The sequence below is a fragment of the Penicillium arizonense genome, assembly GCF_001773325.1.
Source record: "Penicillium arizonense strain CBS 141311 chromosome Unknown PENARI_contig009, whole genome shotgun sequence".
In the NCBI taxonomy this organism is placed as follows: Eukaryota; Fungi; Ascomycota; class Eurotiomycetes; order Eurotiales; family Aspergillaceae; genus Penicillium; species Penicillium arizonense.
Genome location: NW_019173286.1, coordinates 371,364 through 397,350, shown reverse-complemented (window position 1 = coordinate 397,350; position 25,987 = coordinate 371,364). Strand labels below are relative to the sequence as shown.

The 25,987-nt window shown below is 48.8% G+C and overlaps 9 protein-coding genes across 9 annotated transcripts; 7 read left to right on the top strand and 2 right to left on the bottom strand.

Annotated features, from left to right (window-relative positions):
- Positions 1–1,109: 1,109 nt before the first annotated feature.
- On the top strand, positions 1,110–2,467 carry PENARI_c009G04101 (uncharacterized protein; the record flags this gene model as incomplete). The annotated part of the gene is made up of 5 exons (XM_022631825.1): positions 1,110–1,117; positions 1,249–1,411; positions 1,474–1,925; positions 1,983–2,030; positions 2,086–2,467. 5 exons carry the CDS (start codon positions 1,110–1,112, stop codon positions 2,465–2,467), a joined length of 1,053 nt encoding a protein of 350 aa, XP_022488310.1.
- Positions 2,468–3,316: 849 nt separating this feature from the next.
- On the top strand, positions 3,317–5,195 carry PENARI_c009G10880 (gamma-glutamyltransferase; the record flags this gene model as incomplete). Its single annotated transcript, XM_022632033.1, has 7 exons — positions 3,317–3,340; positions 3,404–3,437; positions 3,493–3,652; positions 3,705–4,287; positions 4,345–4,505; positions 4,562–4,695; positions 4,747–5,195. 7 exons carry the CDS (start codon positions 3,317–3,319, stop codon positions 5,193–5,195), a joined length of 1,545 nt encoding a protein of 514 aa, XP_022488192.1.
- Positions 5,196–5,838: 643 nt separating this feature from the next.
- Positions 5,839–7,488, top strand: PENARI_c009G11557 (uncharacterized protein; the record flags this gene model as incomplete). The annotated part of the gene is made up of 1 exon (XM_022632050.1): positions 5,839–7,488. One exon carries the CDS (start codon positions 5,839–5,841, stop codon positions 7,486–7,488), a length of 1,650 nt encoding a protein of 549 aa, XP_022488079.1.
- Positions 7,489–7,598: 110 nt separating this feature from the next.
- On the top strand, positions 7,599–8,654 carry PENARI_c009G01194 (putative pre-mRNA splicing factor; the record flags this gene model as incomplete). The annotated part of the gene is made up of 1 exon (XM_022631737.1): positions 7,599–8,654. The coding sequence occupies one exon, from the start codon at positions 7,599–7,601 to the stop codon at positions 8,652–8,654; it is 1,056 nt and encodes a 351-aa protein (XP_022488206.1).
- Positions 8,655–9,064: 410 nt separating this feature from the next.
- Positions 9,065–11,509, top strand: PENARI_c009G07732 (uncharacterized protein; the record flags this gene model as incomplete). The annotated part of the gene is made up of 1 exon (XM_022631929.1): positions 9,065–11,509. One exon carries the CDS (start codon positions 9,065–9,067, stop codon positions 11,507–11,509), a length of 2,445 nt encoding a protein of 814 aa, XP_022488230.1.
- Positions 11,510–16,460: 4,951 nt separating this feature from the next.
- gprC lies at positions 16,461–17,732 on the top strand (the record flags this gene model as incomplete). The annotated part of the gene is made up of 1 exon (XM_022631763.1): positions 16,461–17,732. The coding sequence occupies one exon, from the start codon at positions 16,461–16,463 to the stop codon at positions 17,730–17,732; it is 1,272 nt and encodes a 423-aa protein (XP_022488084.1).
- A 1,408-nt stretch (positions 17,733–19,140) lies between these two features.
- Positions 19,141–20,787, bottom strand: PENARI_c009G09780 (GNAT family N-acetyltransferase; the record flags this gene model as incomplete). Its single annotated transcript, XM_022632002.1, has 2 exons — positions 19,141–19,176; positions 20,410–20,787. The coding sequence occupies 2 exons, from the start codon at positions 20,785–20,787 to the stop codon at positions 19,141–19,143; spliced, it is 414 nt and encodes a 137-aa protein (XP_022488298.1).
- Positions 20,788–21,120: 333 nt separating this feature from the next.
- Positions 21,121–22,268, bottom strand: fleA (fucose-specific lectin FleA; the record flags this gene model as incomplete). Its single annotated transcript, XM_022631869.1, has 5 exons — positions 21,121–21,520; positions 21,573–21,672; positions 21,725–21,938; positions 22,093–22,172; positions 22,238–22,268. 5 exons carry the CDS (start codon positions 22,266–22,268, stop codon positions 21,121–21,123), a joined length of 825 nt encoding a protein of 274 aa, XP_022488129.1.
- Positions 22,269–24,600: 2,332 nt separating this feature from the next.
- On the top strand, positions 24,601–25,841 carry PENARI_c009G09092 (putative glycosyl hydrolase; the record flags this gene model as incomplete). Its single annotated transcript, XM_022631977.1, has 3 exons — positions 24,601–25,071; positions 25,122–25,378; positions 25,430–25,841. The coding sequence occupies 3 exons, from the start codon at positions 24,601–24,603 to the stop codon at positions 25,839–25,841; spliced, it is 1,140 nt and encodes a 379-aa protein (XP_022488351.1).
- Positions 25,842–25,987: the final 146 nt, after the last annotated feature.

The window sequence follows — 25,987 nt, the reverse complement described above, 5'->3', positions numbered from 1 at the left end:
GAGAAGTCAGCGTTGAGATTTTTGCCCAGGTGTGGGTTGAAATTGAATTGACGGAAGAGGACACAACTCACAATGACAATGCTCAGAGCCCACATATGATTGACCATAGTGGAATAAGCCTCCGATTTACTTTGTTTTGGCGAAGCATCAGACTAGCAAAAAGTATGAAGAGCGCAGAACCCAACAGGCCATCAAGGACAATAAGTGCAATTGCGATCCCTTGGGCTGTCGTGTTAGCCTGTGCTTCTAATACCTGTGGCATATTGTTAAGGCATCAGATGAAAAGGGGGAAATGACGGGCGTTAGGAAGGAGTTTTGATAGATCTCAAATTCTATCGACTAACAGGCTCAAACTTCACGTAGCAATTATAGTTCGTAATGCTGACCGAAAATTTGGATATTTTTACACCAACCCGTACAAATTTAACCTTGGTTCATCAGCACTGTCTATTAGCCTTCTTCCATTGGTTCGATTGGGTATAACAGTTTGCCTTTATTGGCCGAGCTTGTCTGTAGTCGTCGGAATAAAGCTTGGTCAGAAGATTGGAACCAACGGTTTCCCCACAGATTAAGGCAAAATTCCAACCAAACTACTTAATTTCGACTAGTAAGCTAGTATACAGATCCAATACTTCTTTACATAAGAGAAAAATTGGGTCTTTGCAAGTAACTCCAAAATTTGGGGTTTTGAGTGTCGAATAGGGGAAGCCATAAGGCGGACCGGCGATCTAGTTTCAAGTAAGCAGCCTTCTCCAACCTGGAGACAAACCTGATAATTAGTGCCAGCTCAGTCCCAATGAGATCTTCCCCCAGGCAGTTTCTCCCGACATTTTCCTCTGTGTTGTTCTTTGCTCTTTTGGTCTTTTTCCGGATTGGGTTAGCGCACTTGTTACATAAGCGTCGAGGCTCTCCGCGCCAATCACACGAGATCATATGTAGGCAGATCCCCCAGAGAAAAGGGCCGAGGTCGGCAGCGTGGGTTTGGCCTGGCTTTTCTTCATCAGTTCGATATTCGGATTACCTTTGGCCCTCTGAATGGCAGCCATCAATGCCATTGCGTCGGAGTCACACAAAATCCAGGAAGGGGTGCTTGGAATGTAAAAGGAGGCATGTTAAGGTCGGTTCCAGCAATGGACTTGCTCTCCAATGTCAACTAGTCCCACAACTGCCCGCTATAACGCAACTGTATCCTTTGATATCTGGCCCTGTTGTCTATCCACTGAGTCTCAAGTCTGACATCATCTACAGTGCGATGAACGCGTTCCAAAATGCACTTTGTGCAGAAAGCGCAAACTGGAGTGCAGCTATCCCCCGTCCAGCAGTGACGGGGACAGTCCTCAACCATCCGTTGCCCCAGATGGAACAGATAGCTATGTTACAACGCCGGCGGTGGATCGCCCGTTGCCAACACGTATGCTGGAGACAAGGTTGTTTCATCAATATCTCACGTCAACATATCACACTCTATCTCAGGATGGTCTCTCCGCTTACCACCTGTCAATGAGCATCCCTCGCATGGCATCTTCATTCCCATACCTCCTCGACAGCCTTCTTGCACTCTCGGCTTTACATCTTGCTTCTGTGGAAGATGAGAACCGAGCTTCATGGCTGGATACTGCCCTAAACTACCAGGGCCAAGCATGCTCTGGATTGGGTAAAGTTATTTCAGACCTCTCTCCGCCAGATTATGAGCCAGCGTTCGTGGCTTCCATCTTTATTCTTATCCTCGCCATGGGACTCAAAGCCATATCCATCGACAGTCAACCACCGGATCCTGTCTCGGTGGTGCTCGAAGTTCGAAACTTGATATCTGGGCCAGCTATGATCTTCTCCCGAATTCACGAAGCTGGAGGTGATAGCCAGCTGGAAGGGTGGTTGTGTGTACCTGAAACACAGGAAAGTCTTGAGGCCGGAGAACATTCCCAGTATGACGTTCTTTTCATGAGTTTGCTCGGTGAATCATTCAAACTAACGCAGCACAGTGGCAGTGCCCCTGAAGAAGATAACAAGAAACTCTTCCGTCTTCACGGGTATGTTTCAAGCGTACGCAGACTGTGGGGAGTAAGTAGCTGACACTCATACCAGAAACCTTGTCGCATCGCTCAACCAACTACTATCCACCATTGATACGAAAGAAGACTCGAAAAAAGATACCTATCGAGGCACATGGCAGCTTCTGTATCAGGCCATCGAGCCATGGCCAAAAATTGGAGCGCAGGGCGGTGTTATTGCATGGCCCCTGTTCCTCAGCGACGAATTTTGCTCACTACTTCAAAACGGCGAGTGGATGGCTCGCATTTTATTTCTTCATTATGGTCTCGCTATGGGTCTTATGTGTAATCGTTGGTACGTGCGTGACTGGGGCCGTCGGCTGGTCATGGCCACTTTGGAACCGCTGGACGAGATTCCTCAGGAGTGGAATGATACTATCGCGTGGATTGGAAAGGCGGCCCAGGGCGATGATTAATAGTTTTACCAATGTAACTTCCCTATCTGTTTCGAGGATTACGGGGAACATTGAATGTTCCATTCCGCGAGTTAGTAAAGGTGAAAACCGACAAAAAAAACCCCGGAGAAGCCGATTATATTCCATATGCCGGAAGCAAGCGCGATAGTATGTAGAATTTAAGCAAAGATAAGAGGTGACACGGCGTTGGGTATTAAGTTATTAACTATCAAACGAGTTGACCATCTGAGGCTCTAGCGTCCCTTATCGGCGGGGTCACGTTGAGTAGATATCGCCCCTTGACCGCCAAACTTTATAGAAGGTCGTGCCGATTTAATCAAATGTTCACTCCTTTGATCCTGTAGCTCTTGTATTAGCAGCTTGATTTGGAACAATCGCCGATTCAACACGAAAGCGCTTGAACAAATCAGGATATCCTCCGAGACTGACATGCAACACCCCTGGGAGATCAGCGGGCAAGATGTGGAGAAACAGGTAAATAACTCACTTTTCCCCTCTCGAAGCTGCGGTTCCCCTCACTCTCAAAGAAACTTATATATTTATAATATGTCGTCGTAGCCTTTGCTGGTCTCGCCAGCCACGTCTGCAACAATAAATATTGCGCAGCATCCCATTCAGCGGAGAAATCGGTCGAAGGTCCTTGAAACCATGCTGCAGCCGATGAGACTTGGCCTTTTGGCGATTCTGTCGCTGCTTTTGGTTGTAACGCATTTACCTAGAGCATCCACATCTCCATTGGAGTTTTCCGAACAAGATCATGGATCCCATGGCCATATCGCTCCTGGGAAGCTGGGAGCTGTTGCTAGCGAGAGCTCAATATGTTCGGAGCATGGAACTGATATTCTGAAGATGGGAGGAAATGCTGCTGATGCTGTGGGTGTATTCGGGCCGAGAGCCAATGTGGACCCGGTGGACTATTACTGATAAATTTGGCAGTTGGTTGCAACTGAGTTCTGTATCGGCGTTATTGGTGAGTCAGGACAGCCAAATAGCCGTTCGCAGAAAGGCATAGCTAACGGCTGCAGGAATGTACCATAGTGGAATTGGCGGAGGTGGTTTCATGCTCGTGAAGTCACCAAATGGCACCTATGAGTTTATCGATTTCCGAGAGACAGCTCCGGCGGCGGCTTTTGAGGACATGTATAAAAATAATGAGGACGCGTCTATATATGGCGGACTAGCCAGGTAAGAACACAAGTCTGAGTGTGAATATGAGTGACGCTAACAACTCTATTAGTGGAGTACCAGGTGAAGTCCGAGGCCTCGAGTACCTCCACAAGAAATACGGTTCCCTTCCGTGGTCGACAGTCCTGCAACCCGCTATCCGCACTGCTCGCGAAGGATTCCCCGTTACAGCAGACCTGGTCAAATATATGAAGTCCGCCGTCGGCAATGGAGAAGACTTCTTATCCAAAAACCCGACATGGGCAATTGACTTCGCTCCAAATGGAACCAGACTCGGACTCGGTGATACAATTACTCGTCGCAGGTATGCGGATACTCTCGAGGCGATTGCAGAGCGTGGTCCGGATGCATTTTACACAGGATCTATTGCCGAGACTATGATCAATGCGTTGCAGAGTGAGAATGGGACAATGACGCTGGATGATTTGAGCAATTATACTGTTGCTATTCGGAATATCTCACAGATTGACTACCGTGGGTATAAGGTTACCAGTACCTCTGCCCCGTCTAGTGGTATTGTCGCTATGAGTATCCTGAAGATTCTGGGGACATATAAGGATTTCTTCGCGACTGAAGAGGATGTTCACTTGAGCACTCATCGGATGGATGAGGCGATGCGATTTGGATATGGAGAGGTAGGCTGTCTTGTTTTCCTCTCTTGAGCGGTTGCATGTCACTAACAAAATATGCAGAGATCTAAATTGGGCGATCCCTTGTTTGTTGATGGTATGGCCGAATACGAAACGGAGATGCTTGACCAGTCTACGATCGACGATATTAGGTCAAGAATTTCGGATGTTCGAACCCAGAATGTGTCTGCTTATGACCCGGCTGGAATTGAAAGCCTGGATACGTACGTTCCACACTTCGCATATGATGCTCTGACTGTTGACTAACATCACACCTCAGACCTGGAACTTCTCACATCGCCGCCGCAGACCACACCGGTCTCGCAATCTCAGTCATTACAACAATCAACCTCTTGTTCGGCAGTCATGTCATGGTCCCAGAAACTGGCATTATTATGAACGACGAGATGAACGGTAATTCAAAAACCAACGATTAAAAGAATGAACTCGGCTAATCCTATATAGACTTTTCCATCCCCGGCTCATCAAACCAGTTTGGATATATCCCATCTGTCGCAAACTATGTGCGACCCGGGAAACGTCCCCTTTCTTCCATCACACCCGCGATAGTCACTCGCCCTGATGGCAGTCTTTTCTTGATTGCCGGATCCGCAGGAGGCAGCCGCATCATCACTGCCACCGTGCAGAACATCATCCACTCCATCGATCAAGGCCTCTCGGCTGCCCAATCTTTGGCCCAGCCTCGCTTGCATGATCAACTGGTGCCCAATCAGGTCAGCTTCGAGTACGCTTATAACAACGATACGGTGGCCTTTATGGCGGCTCGAGGACACAATGTCACTTGGGTTGCTCCCGGTCAGAGCACTGCTCAACTCATCCGCGTCTTGCCTAATGGTACATTTGATGCGGCTGGTGAGCCGAGACAGCTTAACTCGGCTGGATACTCTGTTTAGACGGTTTTCTGCTGTACACTGTATATGTTGATTATAGATTGCCATGTATATACCATGTGATGTATATATGGATTAAGAATAATCACGAGAAATAGAAAAAAGCGGTCAATATTATCCATCAGGATCCATCAACTTCATAAAAAACTGCAGCGTGGAATGTCTCCAGCGTCAACTTATAGATTTGTTGATCGGGAGGCCTGTGCTCTCAGTAGCTTGCCTTTCTTTAACGATACATCTACAATTTCTCATTATTCCCTCCTTTCTTTCCTTTCCTAATTTTTTGTTGAATGCTACGTGAGCTGTGTCTGGTCTGTATCTGTCCCTCGTTTATCTCAGTATCAATCTGTCTTCCAGTAGCTCACGTCGCGTCCCTACCTAAACTCAATCCCCGCGTCTCCGCATTTGACAAACAGCTTCCGACATTTCAAAAAAAAAGGAAAAAAGAAAAAGCCGCGCATTTGGTCTCAAGTGCCTTGCAAGTTGCTGAAACTCTTCTCCTACACATCAAAACTTCCTTTGACCGGTTTGATTGCACAATTCCAATAAACCAACCACTACCACAGCGATATATCTCCGAACCTCGACAGCTTCCCATCTTAGACAAATATCTCGAATCTGGACTCGGCATTCTTCTTATCCCAAAATGGCCAGGTTGAGCAATATCTCTGTCGTTGTTCCCTCTCCCTCGCTTCATAACACCCCGTCCAAGTCCTTTAACGACGAGCTCTTCGACCGAACCATCGACACCATCCTCTCCGAAGAAGCAAGCCTCGAAGGTTCCCGTGCGGAAGGCGAAGCTATGGATGCTTCCACTATGCCTAGTCTTTTTGGGGATGACCGCTTGCACGACTCGCTGGCTCTTTCTCCTCGCCGTGCTCGAAGCACCGAAACCAAGTCTTCGCATTTTCCTACTCCCTCACCGACACCTGTCACTGCCACCACCTCCATCTCCGAGGTTACAAAGCCGAAGTCAAAGGACTTCCCGAAAATCAAAAGCACTCTGGCAATGACGGACTTTGGTAAAGACGCCAAGAAAGAATCTCAGAAAGTCCCCAAGAAAGAGTCCAAGAAAGTCGCTCGCAAAGATTCCAGCAAGGTCCCCAACGAAGACTCTACAGATGGCATGGGCCTAGACAAAACCATACAGGGGCCCGAACAAGCCCTCAATCAGACTCCAGCTAAAGAAACCAAGGAGTCGCCCGAAGAGAAGATCTTCGCCTTGGTGAGTCCAGACAAGCAGATGACGGTGCTGCAATTCATTGCTTCCCACGCTTTTATGACTACGGAGGTTCAGCCTATCCTACGTTCAGCCAGGCGCCAATTCACCGACCAGGTACGAAATGTGGCTTTCGCAGCCACAATGAACAATGGATCTGTTGATGCCTTGCTGGAGTTCGTGCGAAAGACTTATCTTGATGAGCGTCATATCGTAGCGGCAGATGATGCTGGTTCTGCCTTTGGTGATGAAATCGATGATGAAGAAAAACAACCTCCGAAACCTTCACACAAGAAGCGATCAAGCCTCAGCCGTGATCAGACCGTGAGAGCAACGGCACTCTTGAAAATCTCTGAGCAAAAGGATGATATCCTGGATCCGAAGAAACACAAGAGGCGTCACTCCTCAGAACGTGCAACGCGCCAAGGTCATAGTAAGGCCGCGAGCATCTTGGATCTCTCTGGCGCCAAAGGTGACGCTGGGTTCACTGGGCCAAAGAAACGCAAGAGGCGCCACTCTGAAAGCGCAACACAGCATGCTCACAATGACGCTGGGACCAAGAAGGTCCGACACTCGGAGACCGCCAGGACTACTCCTGACGCCGCGATGGCGATGGACTACGTGGAGATTTCTAACACTGAAGAAGTTCCTAAAGAAAAGGAGCCGAAGACGCACAAGAAGCGTGACTCTGCCAGTGCACGACAGCATAGCCATGATAAGGGCGGAGTCAAATCAGACGGGAGCGGTGAGGATGATTCGCGTAACCTACTTTCTCATGACATTTCGCCAGGTGCATTCAAGCATTCTGTTTCCATACCTCCTCCTTCTGAACCTGCCAAATCGAAGAAATCGAACAAAGAGAAAAACAAAAGGAAGCGCGTTCGGAGAAAACAGCGTAGGCTTGAAAGCCGCCTCCGTTTGAGTGGACACCAACCCGATATCTCCGCTGAACACCCAGTCCAGCAAATGACTTCGCCCATCCGGCAACCAAACACTCAACAGAATCCCAGCGAAGGACGGAGCCCTGCTCATCCTCCGCTACCCACTGACCCAAATCTGTGGGACTTGGATTTTTGAAGACCAATGATTTGCCAGGCGTGACTGCTGGTGATGAGGTTAAGTCCAAGTATTTCTTACAGGCCACAACTCCTGAAAGCGAACTGGAAACTCCCACTTCGCTGTACAATATGTCTATTCCCCGTGAAGCCTGGCAACTTCTCGTGGAGTTCAAGTTGTCTCCAGATTTCTTGTCAGATTCTTCTTTGAGTGATGCTCCCAGTGATTTTGATTGGGACGAGCCTGATCTAACACCAATACTTCCTGTCATATCATTTCCCCCGAAGAGCCCCCCTTGTGTCCCACTGTCCACGAACGAGAATCCCCGAACTCCTGTGAAAGGTACATCCTTACTCATCCCAGAGTCGAACAAAGCCCCCCGAGTCAAATCCGCAAAGCTGTCTCCTTATTTTCCAAAGGTATTGGCCGATGCTGAATCCTGTCTGCCATTCCCGTCAATCAATGTCCCATCTTTCGGGCTCATTCAAGAACAGCTTGCACACGACCCTTTCCGATTACTCATTGCAACCATTTTTCTGAATCGCACACGGGGCGGAGTTGCCTTACCAGTGCTGTTCAAGGTCTTTGACCGCTACCCAACAATTGAGGCCATCGCAGCAGCAGACGAGTCAGAATTTGTGTCGATGATCCGTTGTTTAGGCTTCCAAAACCAGCGGGCAAGGAAGTGCATTGCACTCGCAAAAACATGGCTCACGAACCCCCCACATAAAAACAAAAGATATCGCAAACTTCACTATCCGCGCAAACTGGACGGCCGGGATGTTGGCCGCGACGAATGCATCAACGAAGAAGACCTACGAGTTGCCTGGGAGATTGCGCATTTACCTGGAGTTGGAGCCTATTCCCTTGACAGCTGGCGCATTTTCTGCCGCGACGAATTGCGCGACAAGGCCTCCGACTGGCAGGGAACCGGTGCGACGGAGGTAGGATTTGTGGCTGAGTGGAAATGCGTTTTGCCGCAAGATAAAGAGCTACGTGCGTACCTGTCATGGATGTGGCTCAAGGAAGGTTGGATCTGGGATCACAATACGGGCGATTTGACGGCTGCCAGTGACAAGATGATGAGGGCTGCTCATAGTGGAGGAGTTGCTCATGAGGAAGATGGCAATTGGGTGCTTGAGACTTCCCCCGTCAAGGCTGTGAATGGATTGCATGGATCAGAATAATCCCTATTGTACAAGATACCCCGAATAAAGTACCATAATTGCCCTGTAAGCACTATATACATCCTTGTAGACGTCAACTAGGTGCTGTGTTCCCCGAGGTTCAGCTGGCTATATCAGGCTTCCATGCAGTTCAACCACGTCAGTTGAGCGGGGGCCGAGATTGTCGGTCTGTTCACCGCATCGCTTTTTTTCCCCATCTCGTACATCTTGTACCTGCGCGAGCTTATTCTTCTCCAAAATGCCCGAAATCCGAAACGGTCATATACGTTGATCCTAAGACTCTAAACCAGTCAGAGCCGCAGGGTTTAAGCGCGTTGACAAAAATAGCCAAATTCCCCTCGTGCCAAGGGAGAGGTAAACGACCTCGAACTAGCGGAACGAAGGATCCACTACACAATTTCGAGTCCGCCATGTTTCCTGTTAGACTAAACCGCGACGATAGGAAGAAGACGACGACAACAAAGAAAGGCCTGACCCGCCCATCAACCAAGGGTCGTGACTCCGATACGGCCCGTTCCTCCCTACGCCGGTCCTCCATGCCAGGCCTCGATAGTCGGTCGGGCACTGCCTCGTTCCTCGAATCGAGGTCGAGTCTGCCATATCCCAACTTCTCCAAGGCCCACAGCAAAGAAGATGTCCGCAAGGCCAATATCCCCACGCCAGACCCAACCGATTTGACAGAACGCGACGAGAAGACAAACCACCGCACCGAGAACCACCATGCGCCTCCCAGTCCACCGCTGACCGGACTCGACCAGGAATCCTCGCGGAAGGGGAGTGTGGTCAACGACGACGAGAAGGAGACAGAGAAGGCCAGGGCGAAGAAAACAAATATCAAAATCCGGACGGAGGTCAACAGATCCTCGTCAAGTCTGCGGTCGAAGAAAGATGACACCGTCAGGTCCAAGTCGGGCAAGACGTCCCGAACAGAGACACCTTCGAAATCCAGAACGTCGACGTCCAAGGATGAAAAGGAATCTCCGCCTCGGTCGTCGAGTCACAAGTCCAAGACGAAAAGCTCCGATGAGAAGAAGCTGCCCAAACGCTCCAGTCGCTCAACAATGTCAGCCTCGCAGTCCAACCTGACAGTTCGTGATATCGACGCCGAGTCGATCTCTGATGCGACCTCCATTGCTCCCAACCAGCAGTACTCAGCCCCACGAAAGCCCTCGACCCCACCGACGAAACCGCCCTCTCGCACGCAGAACCGATCGGCCATGTCCCACCGCCATACCCCCAGCGACGAGTCGATTGATTATGTGAAACCAATGAACCCAGGCGCATTCGGCGGGCCCCCGCCGCCCCCACCTCCGCCGCAAATGCCGGTCTCGATCCCTCGAGTCGATTACCTGCTGAAGAATGGTGGACTGGAACACAAAGTGTCGAGAGCGCTGCTTGCTGGTCTCGGCCAGTCAGATCCGTTCTCGCATGGTCAGTCTCACTCCCAGCTGGTGGCTGGCAAAATCTTCGACCCGTACAACCGTTTACTGGATGATTACCAAAAGGTAATGAGCAAGAATGGGTCTCTTGCTGTGGCTACGGGTTATCGATCCGTTGCCCGGCGGTTACTGGATCGGCTGGAAGCTGTCTTCGCGCGCGATATCTCGTCCGAGCCGTGCAACTGCCAAATCTGCGAGAATGAGGGTACCGAGAATCGACCTGATGGCGTGAGCTGGGGAGAGGTTCTGGAACTTGTCTCTGGCCGCAGAGAGCTTCCCATGTGGCCCCCATTTATGATGGCACCTGCAGCCGTCGAGACTGCGCCAGGCGATGAGCACATCCCAATGCAAAAGCTGGATGTGGATGTCCCTGAGGAGTACCGCGAACACTTCATGCGACAATCTCGAAAGACCAAAGTCGCCGTCGACAAGTGGTTGTCTGAACAGACTGACTCCGTGACAAGTGCGCCACAGGAGGTTGACGACGAGACCTTGACCTTTGCCATGCTCACACATCTCGAATCTCACCAGCGCTCCTTGTTCTGTTCATTGCTCGGCATTAATTCAGCTACACCTGTACCCCGATCCGACGACGAAAAGCCGCGTCCAAAACCCTCAGCGCTTGTCTCGTCGGCGTCGGCCATTCAGCGCCTGTACAGACTGGCTTCTCTCCCCCGCGACCCAGAAACCGCCATGTATATGTTAAATAACCCCAGCATCCACCACGTCCTCGCCACCCTATCTGCAATCAGCGACGATGAATGGGAAATCCTCATTTCGGGCCGATTCGACGGGTTCCTCCGCAGCGGCGCAGAAGATACCTCCGCCAACGCCACAAGCTCTCGCTGGAGCGGCAGCCGCTCCAACACACCCCTAAACGGCGGTGGAATCTCCCGAGGCCCAACACCAAGCTACGTGGACGGCAGCTTCCGACCATCCAGCCAACCCAACGGAGCCCCCACATCACCAGCCTCATTCGGCGGCCCCATCGCCCTAGACGAGGAAACCGAAATCGCAGCCTTAGCCGAAGTCGAGCGCGACATCTTCCTCGGCATGGAAGCGCTAGAAGACGCCTTTGAAGCCCTCCACTGCAAAGCCGAAGTCGTGCGTCGCGCCCTCCGCGAACGAGGCGCCGGCCTCTCAGTTGCTAACCAAAGTCGCCGCGGCTCCTACGTCGAAGCACGCCTGGGAACACCCTTCTCCGGCGTTGGCACGTGGGAAAGTGGCGGCGAAGATGACTTCCTCGATGACGACCGCTCTCTCGCGCCAGACGACTCGGCTAGTAACATCAGCTCGAACCGTCGCCGTCGACCGAAGAGACGCACCGAGCGACGTACGCCTGCGCCTGTGGAGGAAGAGGATGAGGGAGATGATATGGTCGGTCGTCGAGATACGCGCAACTCGCGCCGGAGGTAGAGGGGCACTGATTTCATTGATGTGCCCTTTACTCTACTCTCTGGTCTGCTCTGCTTTACATACAGCATCAAAATCATTGACGGGCTCCTTTTAGGATAGCATGGGGAATGGATATGTTCTTGTCGTCGCGTGCAATGGCTTGACGAACTCATGATACCCATCTTGTCATCCTGGATCTTTACCTAGGTTTTGCCTCTTCTTCTTCTTCTTCTTTCTCTTGTGTTTCTGCATTTGCATCCTCCTATTTCTTTTCCTTTCCTTTCTTCTCTTTCTCTTCGGACTTACCTGTCCCCTCTTCTATTTTTGATTGGTTACGATTGATGAGTGCTATGAAGCTTCCCGGCCTCTGCTGGCGTGGGCTATGATACAAGACTGATTTAGCATCATGCAGCGGTTTTATTTTATATCTTGTTTGATATGTTGTACTGTACTACGGAATACAGATGGACAATGACAATGTGATTGATTGTCATTGCAATTTTCCTTCTCACGTTAGTTCTTTTCCTCTTCGATATTTATGTCAAGTCTGTCTCCAGCCCCGTGACTCGGGGTACAGGAACGACCCTGTCATCCCAGACGAGCCGAGCCTCGTCGTTGCGTAGATTGAGATTGAAGGGACATTGTGGAGTGGGCTTCAATTTGCCCTTGCAATTCACACATCCACTGCATTTCCCACTAAATAGTCCTAAATGGGGCGGTGTCTTCTCGCTAGGCCCATTCAGAGACAAGTTTCTCATTTAGCTTGATGTCATCTTGTTCGGCCGATAGGTATGATTCACTTACGCTGGCGAAACATCTGGTAAAATCGCCATGGATGCAGGTGAGAGCGTTTAGTGTTGAGGAATGCGAACGCAGCGGATCAACTTGGCACATATGAAGACCCATCACATAACTTCAGCTTTCGTCTACAGTAGCGACTAGGATAGAATCTCATATTGGATGCACGTGTGTTTCTATATACCTGTATCAAGACAGCAGACTGTAAATTAGAATGCTGTCTTTTCCCCCCCTGATTCAGTCTGGAGGTGGAATATGGCGAGTCATGATGTGGAACTAAGAAGAAGCACGAACCAGGCCGTCCAATGCCCTCAAAATCCAGTGCCAGCTTTTAACATGTCTCTACTCGAGTCAGGAATTGTTCAAACTACAATGCAGTCCCTTCTACTATGTGCAGCCGAGGCCATCAACTAGCGTCTGCGCGTCTACATGTACACATGCACTCTTGACATGAACTTGCATATCCGACCCACAAAAACTACAGATCCTCGGCAAAATTGGCGACCGACAATGTACTATACCAGCAGAGATTTACAGTGCTGACAAAGTGGGCAAGCTAGAGATTTTGATAATCCATCCCAGCCGTCCAAGGGGGGCTTATAGATATTGCTTTTTTCACGAACGTCATACAGCAATAGAACATTCTGCTTCGGAATACATGTGCTTCTTCTCCTATTCTGATACAGTATTAAAATAGAAATCACAGTCCAATGCATTAACCCGAGTAAGAAGTTCCACTGTAGCTGATCCCATCCACATACCCACAACGGCATTCGCGCGGAAGTGTCATCAGTAAATCCGACAGTATCTGTACAGGATCAACAAACTACACGTATTCACATGCCGTTAAGTGGGTACATGTACATGTGCATGTTCGTGACGACGTTCATTATCAGTGCTCAGCTGCCAAGGGTGAAAGATCTACGGAGGTACCGGATGCCTGGGCCATGAGCCATCCAATATCTCGAGGAAATTGTATCCAGGGGCAAAGCACGGAGTGCGTACGGACCAACAATCTCTATGGTATTTTATTTTTAATTTACTGCCAGTACGCTACTGTACTGTACATCCAAGCCATGTGGGTATTCAGCCTAAAATGGCATATGTAAATGTACCCCGGAGTACATCTGGATTCCAAATTGTATCGCAATAATGCATCGAAGAAACGTAAATAACGCGACTATTGGCGATCACATGGGACACGGGCCAGAATGAGAAGCACAGTTGCATCGACCGTATCGCTTAATCCAATAGTCGCTGCGTGCCGTTACCGCCCCGATGGCAAATCTCCGTGCCGGCTCGCAGATCATCGTTTATTGCGGGTTGAGGAGGTGTGGCTTGTGCATGTGCTCGTGCTTGTGAAAACAAACTCGTGGGCTATTGATTATTGAAGTCACAGGGTGTGATTTTAGGTAATATGAGATGCAAACTAACGATTTGAAGGTGAGATGATGCGTTCATTAGGCAAATGCGAAGATGTTGTTTTTATTATACATATTTCGCAACAGTAGAGCACATCAGATCCGGATCGCCACGTCTCCCCCTATCGTGACTAGATCGATTCTCAATTATGAGGGGATTATGTGCGTGCGCGCGGCTGGTAAAAGAGACTAAGGGAGCTTGGACTATCCAGCGTAGTGGGTGAGTGGTGGGTGAGCATTCCGCGGAATGGTTGCTTGGTACACTATGTACACGGCTTACTTGGCAAGTCTCGCAATTCTCGCGGTCAGTGGTGGCGATTAAATTGACCTTTGAGGATAATTCTGGGATTGACGTCTGGGATGACATCGGGGCTTGAAAACAGGGAGGCTCGAGAAGAGGCTTAAAATACTTTATCAGATGTCTCAGAATTGCGTAGCATAACTTAGCCTTAACGTTATACAGTACGGAGTACATGTAGAATTTGTCAGATGCCTAGACAAACCTTGAGTGGGACTGGCAAATCGACCGGTTCGTTAGCCGGTGCAGTCCCGTCAGGGGGAAAGTTCAGGCTAAATGTTTGCAAGAATAGAATATGTTGAACATATCGAATTTCCCTAATGCCTGACAAGATTTCGCCGAGACTTCAAGCTTTATCCTGCCTTGCCATGTAAAATGCTTAAAAACATGGAGCCTTGGCCTATGTTGGACACTTCCCCCTACTAAAGGAAATTGCCAGTGGATCATGACGAGCGGGGCAAACAGAAGAGGCAGGTGAAGGAGATCTAAAGACGGCTTGCGCTGCAAGACACGGCCGTAAGGTTTTACATGTATATGGTTTGACGCCGTCCCTAGTCGTGCATATATGTACATGTACTTGTACATACTTTAACGTTATCTGGAGATCAGAATCATAGTTAAGATGACATGCAATGGTCAAGTCGGATCCTTCCGGTATACCCCTGAGATCGAGTATCCAAGACATCAATATCTACTCGGTACAGACAATCCCGCTCGGGCGTAAATCCCCTCTCAGCGGCTGTCCGAGTCCCCCACGATCGCTGCTAGCGGCTCTAAAACAGACGGTGTGTGTGGTGCGCGTACTCTTTTAGTCCATTGTCGCCTTGCCGATCGTCACCCGGTTGGTGTAAGCAAACTCCACTGCACAACGCTAGTTAGAATTTTTGAACGTTGGCCTCCTTTCCAGTTCTCAGACATCAAGAAAGGGGTAATAAAGAACTGCTGTCCCCACAACGTGCAGCTTCCACATGGCTGCGCCTTTGTTCCCTGGTACAGTTGTTTTCTTTAGGGCATTGCCCACACATGGAACCCCTGTGCGGGCCTGTTTCAAAAGGAAAACCTGTGTGTGTTCGGTTGGCTCCCGCTTGACTCCATTCTGTGGGGTTTCGGAATAATACAGCGGCATGGTTGGAAAGGTTGTAGTGGATCGAAGCTTATACTGGCCCAATCGCACGGCTACCAGGCTACTGTAACTCCCACTATTGCTAAATAATCCTTTTGTCCCATGATCGACGCTGGGGAGACTTCAGCATGGCGCTTCGAAGGTTTTTCTAGGCTTTTTACTCTGCCGGTAACCGGATACGGAGCATTCGTGCGGGGTGAATGCTTCTCCAACCAGGGGCCCCTTGTTGCCAGCCGCGTTCTTTTGACCATTTGAATAATAATACTCGATCTAGCCCGCTGGAAGTCTTCCTATGGTCTCCATGGAGCTTTCCAGGATAGAGTTAGGTTTGCTTAGACCCAGCCTCGTATAGATGCAACCAAGGTTATACATTGAACACAATGAATGCATTGGTCTTACCTTCCCGCTAGTGTTCCAGAAGCATTCCCCTGCAGCGGAAAAACTGTACGGCGGTCCGAGTTTTAACCCCCCCCCTGTCAATGAACACACGCTAAGACCTTTTGTATGGCGGAGGACACGGAGAACGTGGTGTACAAGGATGGATTTTTGCGCCACTACACTGTGCTCAAAAATGGGGAAATTCATCCTTCTACTGTATGCAACGCGGTTTACAGTCAGCTTATCCCCTTAGTACCTTTGTAGGCTACACAATAGTATGCCTTGGCCGTTCGGGTGGGTAAATACATGTACAGCCATCTAAGCTAAAAAACTTGACGTCCTTTGATTTGGCTGCTCGTGGCAAAGTTGTAACCCCTTACCCACTTCGCCCGATACTCTGGGAGGGGCATAGGTGGCCTAGAGTGGAGTCATTTCAATGATATGACTATGGACCGTGAAGAAGTATTATGGAGATCACTGGCTCTCGGATCGTCCCCATTTCCCACCGGAGATGATCCCAAAAGATAGTCAAACCTGGAACTTATCAACCTGGAGAATCCAGCCGTTTGCAAAAAAGGGCCTGATTGATTTTCCCCCCATTCTTCTGTCCTGGCCTATCAATTTTAAAGTTCGATCAGCTGGCAGTAGTGTGGCTGCTGCTTCTTTTATTCCCTCGGCCCTCGATCCTTTAATATTTCCGTCTGTGGTTTCTGCACCCCGGGTTTCGTCTTTGTCCTTCCTTCTTTGCTGCTGCCACATGTGGGAGCTATAGCGCTTCATCTCGATTGTTCCGATCTGTTCGCATTGGTGCACGCCTTGTATACCCTCCTTTTTGTTCAAACTTGGCCTTATATTCGACAAAGCGCGCCCCCCGACGAATCCATCACTGCATAAAACTTTGTTCTGTTAATTAGGTGACGATAACCGACTTGACGAACAACAAAGCATCCAAAGATGCCTTCGCTCATCCTCGCGGGCCTGATGCCCAGAGGCAACTCCGGGGACTTGGTGGCTCGATTGAACAACTCAGCGGAACTTGATATTGATCCTCTCCCGTTAATTCAACGAGAAGGTCTAATAGCAATCTCGATCATGGCTTTCTTGTCGCTCATTGCAACTGCCACTCTCCTCGCTTTCATTACCTTTCGACTCATTTTCTGGCGTTCAAGCTACAAACGATACATCGGTTACAACCAATACATCATTCTCATCTATAACCTGATCTTGGCCGATTTCCAACAAGCACTCGCTTTCATTCTCAATCTACGATGGATCCTCACGGACAAAATCGAGTCCGGTACGCCTGCTTGTTTCTTACAGGGATTCTGGCTGCAGGTTGGAGACCCTGGCTCCGGTCTTTTCGTGCTCGCCATTGCCTTCCACACTTTCCTTTTGGTCGTATGGGGAAAGAAGATGTCCCACAAAGTCTTTGTCTCATTCGTTGTCGGTATCTGGATCTTCATCGCCTTGATTGTTATCATTCCACTGGGTATGTATGGTGCGGACGTGTTCGTGCCTTCGGGTGCGTGGTGCTGGATTAACGAGGAGTATGAGACGACCCGTCTGTGGACTCACTATATCTGGATTTTCCTGGCTGAGTTCGGCTCCGTCGCCCTCTACGCTGTCATGTTCTTCCAGCTGCGCCGACAGATCAAGGCCTCCTCCATTCTGGGTAACAGCCAGCTGGAGAGTTTCAAGCGTCTGCGTCGTGTGGTCGGATACATGACCATCTACCCCATCGTCTACATCGTTTTGTCTCTTCCTCTCGCAGCTGGTCGTATGGCCACTGCTAATGGAAATCCACCAAACGTCACCTTCTTCTGTTGTGCTGGTGCCATCATCACCAGCTCCGGTCTGGTCGATGTGGTCCTGTACACTCTGACCCGTCGCAACCTGATCATCGACTCCGAGCCGAGCCACGATCGCTCCTACAACAAGTTTGCCAGCAGCAAGGGTCGCAAGGGTGACACTCACCTTACCACCATCACTGCCGAGCCTTCCAAGCGTAAGATGGGCGGCACCATCAACGACGACATCACCCAACGTGACGGCTCAACAGACAACATCGTTCAGCCCGGCAACCATGAAATGGCTCCCATCGGGAAGGTGTACCAAGAAACCACCATCGAGATCACCCACGAGCCAGCCTACCCCGACGAGGGTGAAAGCTCTCGCTCCAGCAAGGACGGCTTTGGTGAAGTGTCAGCTCACGGCTGGCGGCGATGAACATCCTTTCATGACATATGAGGCATTTGAATTCCTGCCACCACTTATATTTCCAGTGGCATCCTACCTCGATACTTTTCTTTCGAAATTCCCCATTATATCTATATTTCTTTCTAGTCACGACTCTGCCACTCCCTATTCATGTCCCCTTTACTCTTTTTCTCCGATATCTCATTCTTCTATGTCTCCGATCTTACTCTCGATATTCTCTTCATGACGGAACTTTGTATATATTCTTGAAAGAACGGACCTCCCTTACTAGAAGGTCGCTGTGATTCCCATGTGCAGTTAGTGCTTTTGAATTTGAAGATCTATGAATACTTCTCAACAGATTCTATGTGATTGAAAAGTAAACCTCGCAGCTAGTTCTTAGTGCAGTCCGAATTTGACCGTGATGTATTAGATGCAAGCTTCGTGACGGATGTGGCGTTTTAATAATACGACAATCACGGCGACGCCGAGATTGCACGACGAGTAAGTTAGCAATGCCTCAATCGGCGTCCCGGAGGATAGTGTCAATATTGTCACCTCTCGAACCAGCATACTCCTACGGTGGTGGATACCAAAACATGCCCAAGAAGAGACCTTTTATCTGATCGTCAACTACATGATCGCCTGGTACTGTAGCCATGCGTCGAACTTTTGAACTGTGAGGGAAGTCTCTGGTCTCTGGTCTAGATAGGTTCTTCAGCTCTGGGTGCTGGCGATCATATCCCCTGAATAGAGCTGAGACCGCGGCAATTGGGTTGCTTATGCATTGCCGGGATTTACGACTAGCGCCAAGCACAATACATGTGGATGAATCTACAAAAGCCGATTCAGTATTGTTCCTCGACGCCTTAAGAATGGAGTTCTTGCCGTGTGTGTGAAGAGGGTCCTGGCTACATACCAAATTGAGTAATGTGGAGATAAATTTGCCTTTTATCGAAACCATTCCTTGGGTCAGGGGATGGGCAATTAATATCGATCTACAAAATCCTCGGTGGAGGTCATGAAAATGGGAACAAATTCGATACCTTCCCTGGTTTGGCAATAGTTCGGGTCGCTCCGGATCTGCAACAGGTCCTTGCGCATAGAACTACCACTTCTTATAGAGTTTAGGCTCAGATTTTTATACTATTCGAATTCCAGCTGAACATATTCGTATTATTTTATGGGGTCCTCACTGGTCTCAATTTTGCAAACGATATCTTTCCTCCTTATCGCTTGGCAGTTCAATGTGGAGCCTGCTCTGTGGAGTTTTCTCCCCGACGCCTCTCGAGACGTGGACAACAATAAGGATATTATTTCAAATTTTCACCAGCTTCTAAATCAAGATTGATCCTAATCGAAAAACCGGCGCTCAGGTTCGGCGTACTTCCGTGAAGCAACGGTATCCCGAACCGGCGTGGTGTCGCCACATAAATGGTTACGTCTGACGGTTGGTCTCGATGTCCTCGAGGTCCTATTGGCAATCTTCCTTAGCTAGACTTGAGTTATCGGACGGCTCGGCTCAATGTTCCTCAAAATTCAGACAGTGAAAACTCTTAGTATAGGTTCGATTGAAATGTCTAGATGCGTACGTGGTGGGTGAGCCAAGTAAAAGCCAATGGAAATCAAGTTTCCGTTCTCTTGATGCCTCGTCGCAAAAAAGACATTCTTCCTCTGTGGTTACGGCTCCAACCTAGAGTCCTACGTAAAGGGGTATCTCGGTATGGGCTGATCACGATCCACGAATGGATCTCGATTGTATTGATCTAATTATAGGATGACTACCGTGTGTTTACATTAGTGAGTATACAAACAAAAATGAGTTGCACTCACGCTCAATTGTCTCAGCTCCATTTATATTGCTTCGCGCTTATTTTTTTCTGAATTCCTACATAAGAGGTATCTTTATCGGATACTACGGCGGTCTTTTTAAGACGCTTATGTGACTACTATAGCTCTCTGTCATCGCTGTAAAACCTGCCTTCAAATAGGTTTGCATCTTCGAGGATTTGTATAAAATCAGAAGGTCTGTATATATATCTTTCTAAACTTAAATTTTGCAAACCATGGTGTCACTACCACGGGTTAAGTGTGGTTGATGCCTAGATGCAGCCGAGTTCTCCGGCTTCTAGGTAGTGCACTGAAAAACCCACAAGCGTACCACGACGATCAGCCTAGGCGATACAAATAGTTAATAACGATTCATTCATTTACTTACTATATTGCAGATACTGTTTTGGAGAGTAATTCGAAAAATTTTAGAAAAACAAAATTGGCGGGGAAAAAAAAGAAACGACACCTGTGTGATTCGAACACACGCGGGCGAACCCACACGCTTAGCAGGCGTGCGCCTTAACCACTCGGCCAAAGTGTCGTATGCTTGAGAATACGACCACTAATGGTATACTTAATCGACTAACTCTTCATATATCGTGAAAGCACCACTAACATCATCCATCCCTTAAGGAGCTCTGCTGTGCATTGGGACAGAAGAGGAGTCTATGCCACTCTCTAGTAATAGTCTGGATTGATTCTCATTGTGCGACAGTCAACAAAGAGAAAATCTCACATCATTATTCCCATGCCTAAAAAGCAACTTTCAGAGACTCTTCCTGAAATATATACGTTCGAACCCATCCTCCATTTTTCTTTCCGTTTCGATAAATCCCAATTTCCCATAGAACCGAACGTTTTCAATCATATGTACATTCGTAAAGAGAGTGATACTTGATAGTCCGCGCTCTCGTCCCTCAGTCTCCGCGTGTTTCATCATCCAATATCCGTAACCTCGACCCTGTGAGCCCACGTCCACAACCAAGTTATTGATCTTGAGCGAGTTTGTTTGGTCATCCACATGGAAGTCAATAGAGCCAACAGTTTGATCGTTGTCTTTGAGCATCATGACCTCATGTGTTCTCATCTCTTGCTCCCAGTCTTCGGTCATGGGAGCTGGGGGCTTTCCGATACGCTCGATGTATTTCGAGTAGGCGGAGTTGACCATTGATTTGATCCCTGGTATGTCCTCTATGGTGGCTTTGTATAGATAGGGAGAATTGCTTGATAGCGAAACGGAGTTTTGGGCCATTGTAGACGATAGGCTTTATTCGGGCGCTTTTGAAAGCGAGAGAGCAAGAAAGACCGAGGGCTGACAGGACTTGGAAGAATTCGCCAACAAAAGAAACTAAAAATTACAGAGAAGTTGTAGAGAGCCCTGGAAGTTGAAGAAGTTTGTGGTTGAGTCACAGTTACCCCGCCCTTAGGATATGAGTTTCTTCATAGATATAAACTTGCTTGATGTCAACCTCGCTATCAGAAGAGCTCAAACCATTCATTTTGTAATACTAAAGCGAGCCATGATCTCAAATTGGACAAATCCGCTTCGGAATCCGCTGATGTCGCAATCAGAATTTCCCAAGAATCAAGCAGGAGGGAGAGCCGTCTCTCCCGACTTCCAAGTTCCGTGAGTCCACGCAAACTCAGAGATGGCAGAGATCTCATGACCAGCCTGCAAGTAGACACGAATCTCCGGGCGGGAGCCACTAACCCAACTGATACATGCTATCTCTGTACCAGGAATGCAGTCGGCATGAAACTGTCCCTCGCGCCACGACTTGCCATCGTAGACCATCTCGAGGGCCATATTGGCAGAAGTATAGAAGACGTGGATTCCCATGATATCCGAGCCAGAACCATAGCTGGTGCAAGCAATGGATGTTCGGGGTTGCATCTTGGGGAACTTCATCCATCCGTCATACCAGCCGCGGTGGCCGTCATGGCACTTCTCCATGAGACCATACTCCATGTGCTGGAAGTAGACGCTAAAAAACGTTTAGCTTTTGGTATAGTAGGCCAAGTATCATTGAAACGTACCGAATGCCTACGTGCGGAGACTTAAACGCGGTGCAGGCGATTTCGGTGCCGGGCATGGCAGGTCCGAGATTTGACATCTTCTGCCAACCCGAGCTCTCATCTGTATTAAAAATTGTCAGAGATGTACCGGGGGTATTGGATCAATATCTTACCCTTAATACCGAATTCCTGAATTGTGTTATCCGTCAGCTGGCAATAAACCCGCATCTCCATGTCCGAACCCTTCATCAAGTGGCAGACTGCAAGCCTTGAATAAGGGGCGGTAAAGTAGTGTTTCTTGCCAATGGTGCCTTCAAACCAGCCCTCGGACTTATCGTAAGCAATTTCTTTGACGGTGTTCTCACTAGAAAGATAGAACACTCGGATCTAGAAAAACACTGTTAGCAAACTTCCGAAAGCCATGCGTTGATGACAAGCTTGCCGTTTCAAGTTCCTTTGAAGTGCAGGCTAGGGGAGAGAAGAGCTTGGCAGAGGCAATGACATTTTTCTCAGTGCCATTGCTCCAACCATTTTCGTATACAGTTTCGCGGATTTTGCCCTGGACATCTTGCATGTAAACGCGGAGGTGGTCGCCTGAGTTGCAGGCCGCAATGGAGGTCCCTGTGTAATAATGATGTTAGCTTCAGTCAATAGTCAAGGTGGATGTGGGTGATTGTTTTGCATACTGAAGACAATCTCGTGAGCGTTCGAAGGCATGCTGGGCTGAAAGGAAGTTGAACTTTGTTTAGTTGCAAGAAAATCACTCATGGTATTTTGAAAGTTGGAGGGCTTGCTGGACTGGCTTTATATTCTCAAGCTACTACCTTGAGCAACGAAGTAACAATGTTGGCAGTCAGGCAAACACATTGCCTGAGCACAAACCCTGGATCATCGGAGGAGCTGTGATTGTATGAAACAATGAAATTATACTATTAATCAGCCTATGATTGGTTTACGAAACACAACTACATATAAGAGCCTCTTGCTTTGTCAAGCGAAATGACACAACAAAGGTGCCATCAGGCAAACAAAGAATTCCTAATGATTCCGGTGGTTGGGTTCTCAACAGCGTATACAGGTACCAAACAGCGTAGTCTATTAAATTCTTGACACGGGGTACAGACACAATCTAGCTACTTAGGTCTCTATAATTACGGATATAGGAGATTTGTTAAAACGCACATTAATTCCTTGTTTATCACGAGTCTCATATACCCAAAATATCGCAACTATATTATCTCTAGGTGTACTGAACATGCATGGTGGCATGAAGAAAATATTATGAGTAAAGAGTACTATCTCAAAGAGATCAAGCTTAAGTTGAGACAACACACATGATTCGTGGCATGACGCTCGACCAAGTCTACTTTACAAAGGATTCGCAAACCGCACAAATGGGGCGCCTGCTGTACTACAATCAATTCAACGCTCAAGTCAAATTCATTCCTGCTATGGCTCAAGATCTAGGATTCACAGTAAGAGGCTTCTAGTGGCACATTGGATTGTCGAAAACCAGTAAACTGGCGATGATCAGACGAGGACTCACACACTACGGCCTACTGCCCGGGGCTTTTATGCCCAGTCACTCCCAATCCGGAATCCCAGGACATTAAGTCCCCGGTTTGCCCTCTCCGATGCCACATTATTCTTTCAGGCGTGAGCTTCCTCAACGTCCATGCAGATTGCTCAGGAATAAACACGTTTCTCCCGGGGGTGGGACATGGGTCTTGCGCTCGTTTGCTAATGCGCCAGCTTGCATGTGATTCTCTTAGCTAAATTAATATTAGTACAAAGCACCCCTCTGATCCTCCCAGTGAGACAACCTTAGATTTTCCCTCAAAGTAGGGAAAAAGGGATGCCGAGTTCCTTGGCCGACTTGGCTACCTATTCTCTTCCAAGCGGTGACTGTCTCTATATGCTCTCATCATGCATTGAGATGCGACAAGAATATGCCGAGTGATGTGATTGAGAATGACCGAAAAGTTAATTTAGCTTTCGCGATATGCTGTTTCATTGACTTGAGCGAACAGTGCTGTCGGATGTATGTATTCATAAACTTTATCATTCCCCAGCCAACTGCTGTCTCGAACGAGTGGGACCGGTTATGCATAGGATTGAATTCTCCCTTTGACAGACCAGTAACTTGCATGCACATGGAGATGAACCGAGACACTTGGCTTCCACGGGGACTACGAGGAATCTGCTGCTTGCTGACGTCAGTAAAGCAATAGTCCGATTCCAACGTTGCGCATCTTAGACAATGTGTGTCTCATATACCTAGCCAGTGCCTTGGGGCAATGTGTAGGCGAAATGCACCCGAGCGCATGGAGGGCAGAGTGGTGAAATTGCAGATGTCAAGTGCATTCCATACAGGTTCGACTAATATCGGTCAGGTCGACTGATGAGACCTCAATTATTTCCGAGACGATCAGTGGCAACTGGCCAATGACATTAGACAGCCTATATCGCTTAAATCCTGATCCATCAAGCTTCTCCAGTGGACTTACTCGGAACATAGGGCCACCAGACCGCTGCAATGAACGGACAGCGGACTCCAGATGGCCCCGAAATCATGCTCAATAGATACGGAGTTTCCATGTTCGACTCCTTAGGGATGCATACAAATAGCGGGGCCATAAGCTTGCAAGGGGTGGAGGCGCTAACGATTGCGCCTATACACCACGCAGAGTGAGCACAGCAGCGCAGGCCCCTTGAATGCATCTCGTTTTGCAAATTGACCGGGGTCCGGGTTGTCCTGCAAGGCTGGTTCCTTGGAAGACCGACTGCCCTACCATTAGCCAAAGTTTCAGTTTCACAGCGTAAAGAAGATCATTGCAGATCAGGGGTGAGCGATCCGCCATAGTGGGCCATGCAGCCGGTCGCCAATCAAGGCACCCTAAGACGCAGGAATGCATAATTGTTTTGGGTATGCAATGATGCGTCTAGGAACCTGACTTGAAAATTGGAGGTGTCTTATTTAAAGCCAACATGTGCTGCTGGCCGGGAATCCTCGACAGGGTCGAGTTTTCTGCGTTGAAAGCTTGAAACAATGCTGTTCTCTCGCAATGCTCTTGCAGCTCCCGCACTGGTGTCGCTGCTTCTGACAGGATCTGCCGCTGCTGATGACGCACAATCAAGAGCCCAGGATGCTTTGAAGACCCTCCAGACCTGGTATAACCCCCAAAGTGGCATTTGGGATACCTGTGGTTGGTGGGATGGCGCTAGTTGTATGACTACCGTCGCAGATTTGGCTGCTTTGGATCCCTCTGTTATGGATACAGCGACTTATGTCTTCAACAACACATTCCACGTGGGTCCAGTGTCGAACCCGCACCCCGGTCCCGAGAAGAAGACCGTCTTTACTCGCGACAACCAGGGCGCTAACTCTGTCAATGCCTCGCAATGGCTCGACCAAGCATACGATGATGATGGATGGTGGGCCCTGGCATGGATTGCTGCATATGATGCTACTAGGGAGCAGACATACCTGGAGCTAGCTGAGGGGATCTTCGAGAGCTTGGTATGGTCTCATCTTATCTTTTGATTTGGCCTCACACTGATATTTTATAGGCCGCAGCTTGGGGTACCAACTGTGGTGGTGGTGGTATTCCATGGAACCCTACGAGCACTTACGTCAACTCGATTACGAATGAAGTATTCCTCTCCGTTGCAGCACATCTGGCCAACCGAGTCCCAGACCGCAAAGAATATTATGTCCGCTGGGCACAAAAGGAATGGGACTGGTTCACATCCCAGGGTTTCATCGGCGAGAATGGTACCATCAACGATGGACTATTGGAGAACTGCCAGAATAACGGAGCGACTGTGTATGTGGCACAATCCCATCTGTGCTTGCATTCTGACTAACCTTTCTCCAGCTGGTCCTACAACCAGGGTGTTGTCCTCGGTGGTCTGGTTGAGTTGAACAGAGCAGCACCCAACGACACTCTGTTGCCCTCTGCCAACAAAATTGCCGAAGCGGCCATTAAGACACTGGCCGACTCTAACATGGTCATTCACGAATTCTGTGAGCCGCAGTGTCTCCCAGATGGAACACAGTTCAAGGGGATTTTCATTCGTAACTTGCAAATGCTGCAAAGAGCATCCCCGGATGAGACCTACAGGAAAGTGATCATCAACAGTGCGAACAGCATCTGGAAGAACGACCGCGACGAGAAAGGTGGACTGGGCGTCAACTGGGCTGGTCCTATTCAAGCCACAGTGGATGCGTCAACGCATAGCTCAGCACTTGACGCGTTGGTCGCTGCACTCGCCCTTAGTATTCTTTAGTGGCGGTTGCCGTTTCGTTTCGGATTTTTTCCCCATCCTTTTTTCGGTCTAAAAGTCCCGGGGTTTCAATGGATGCGATGCATATAGATTCTTAGATCCGCATATATACTAATCTTGATTTCTGATCTTCAAATTGAATATCTATC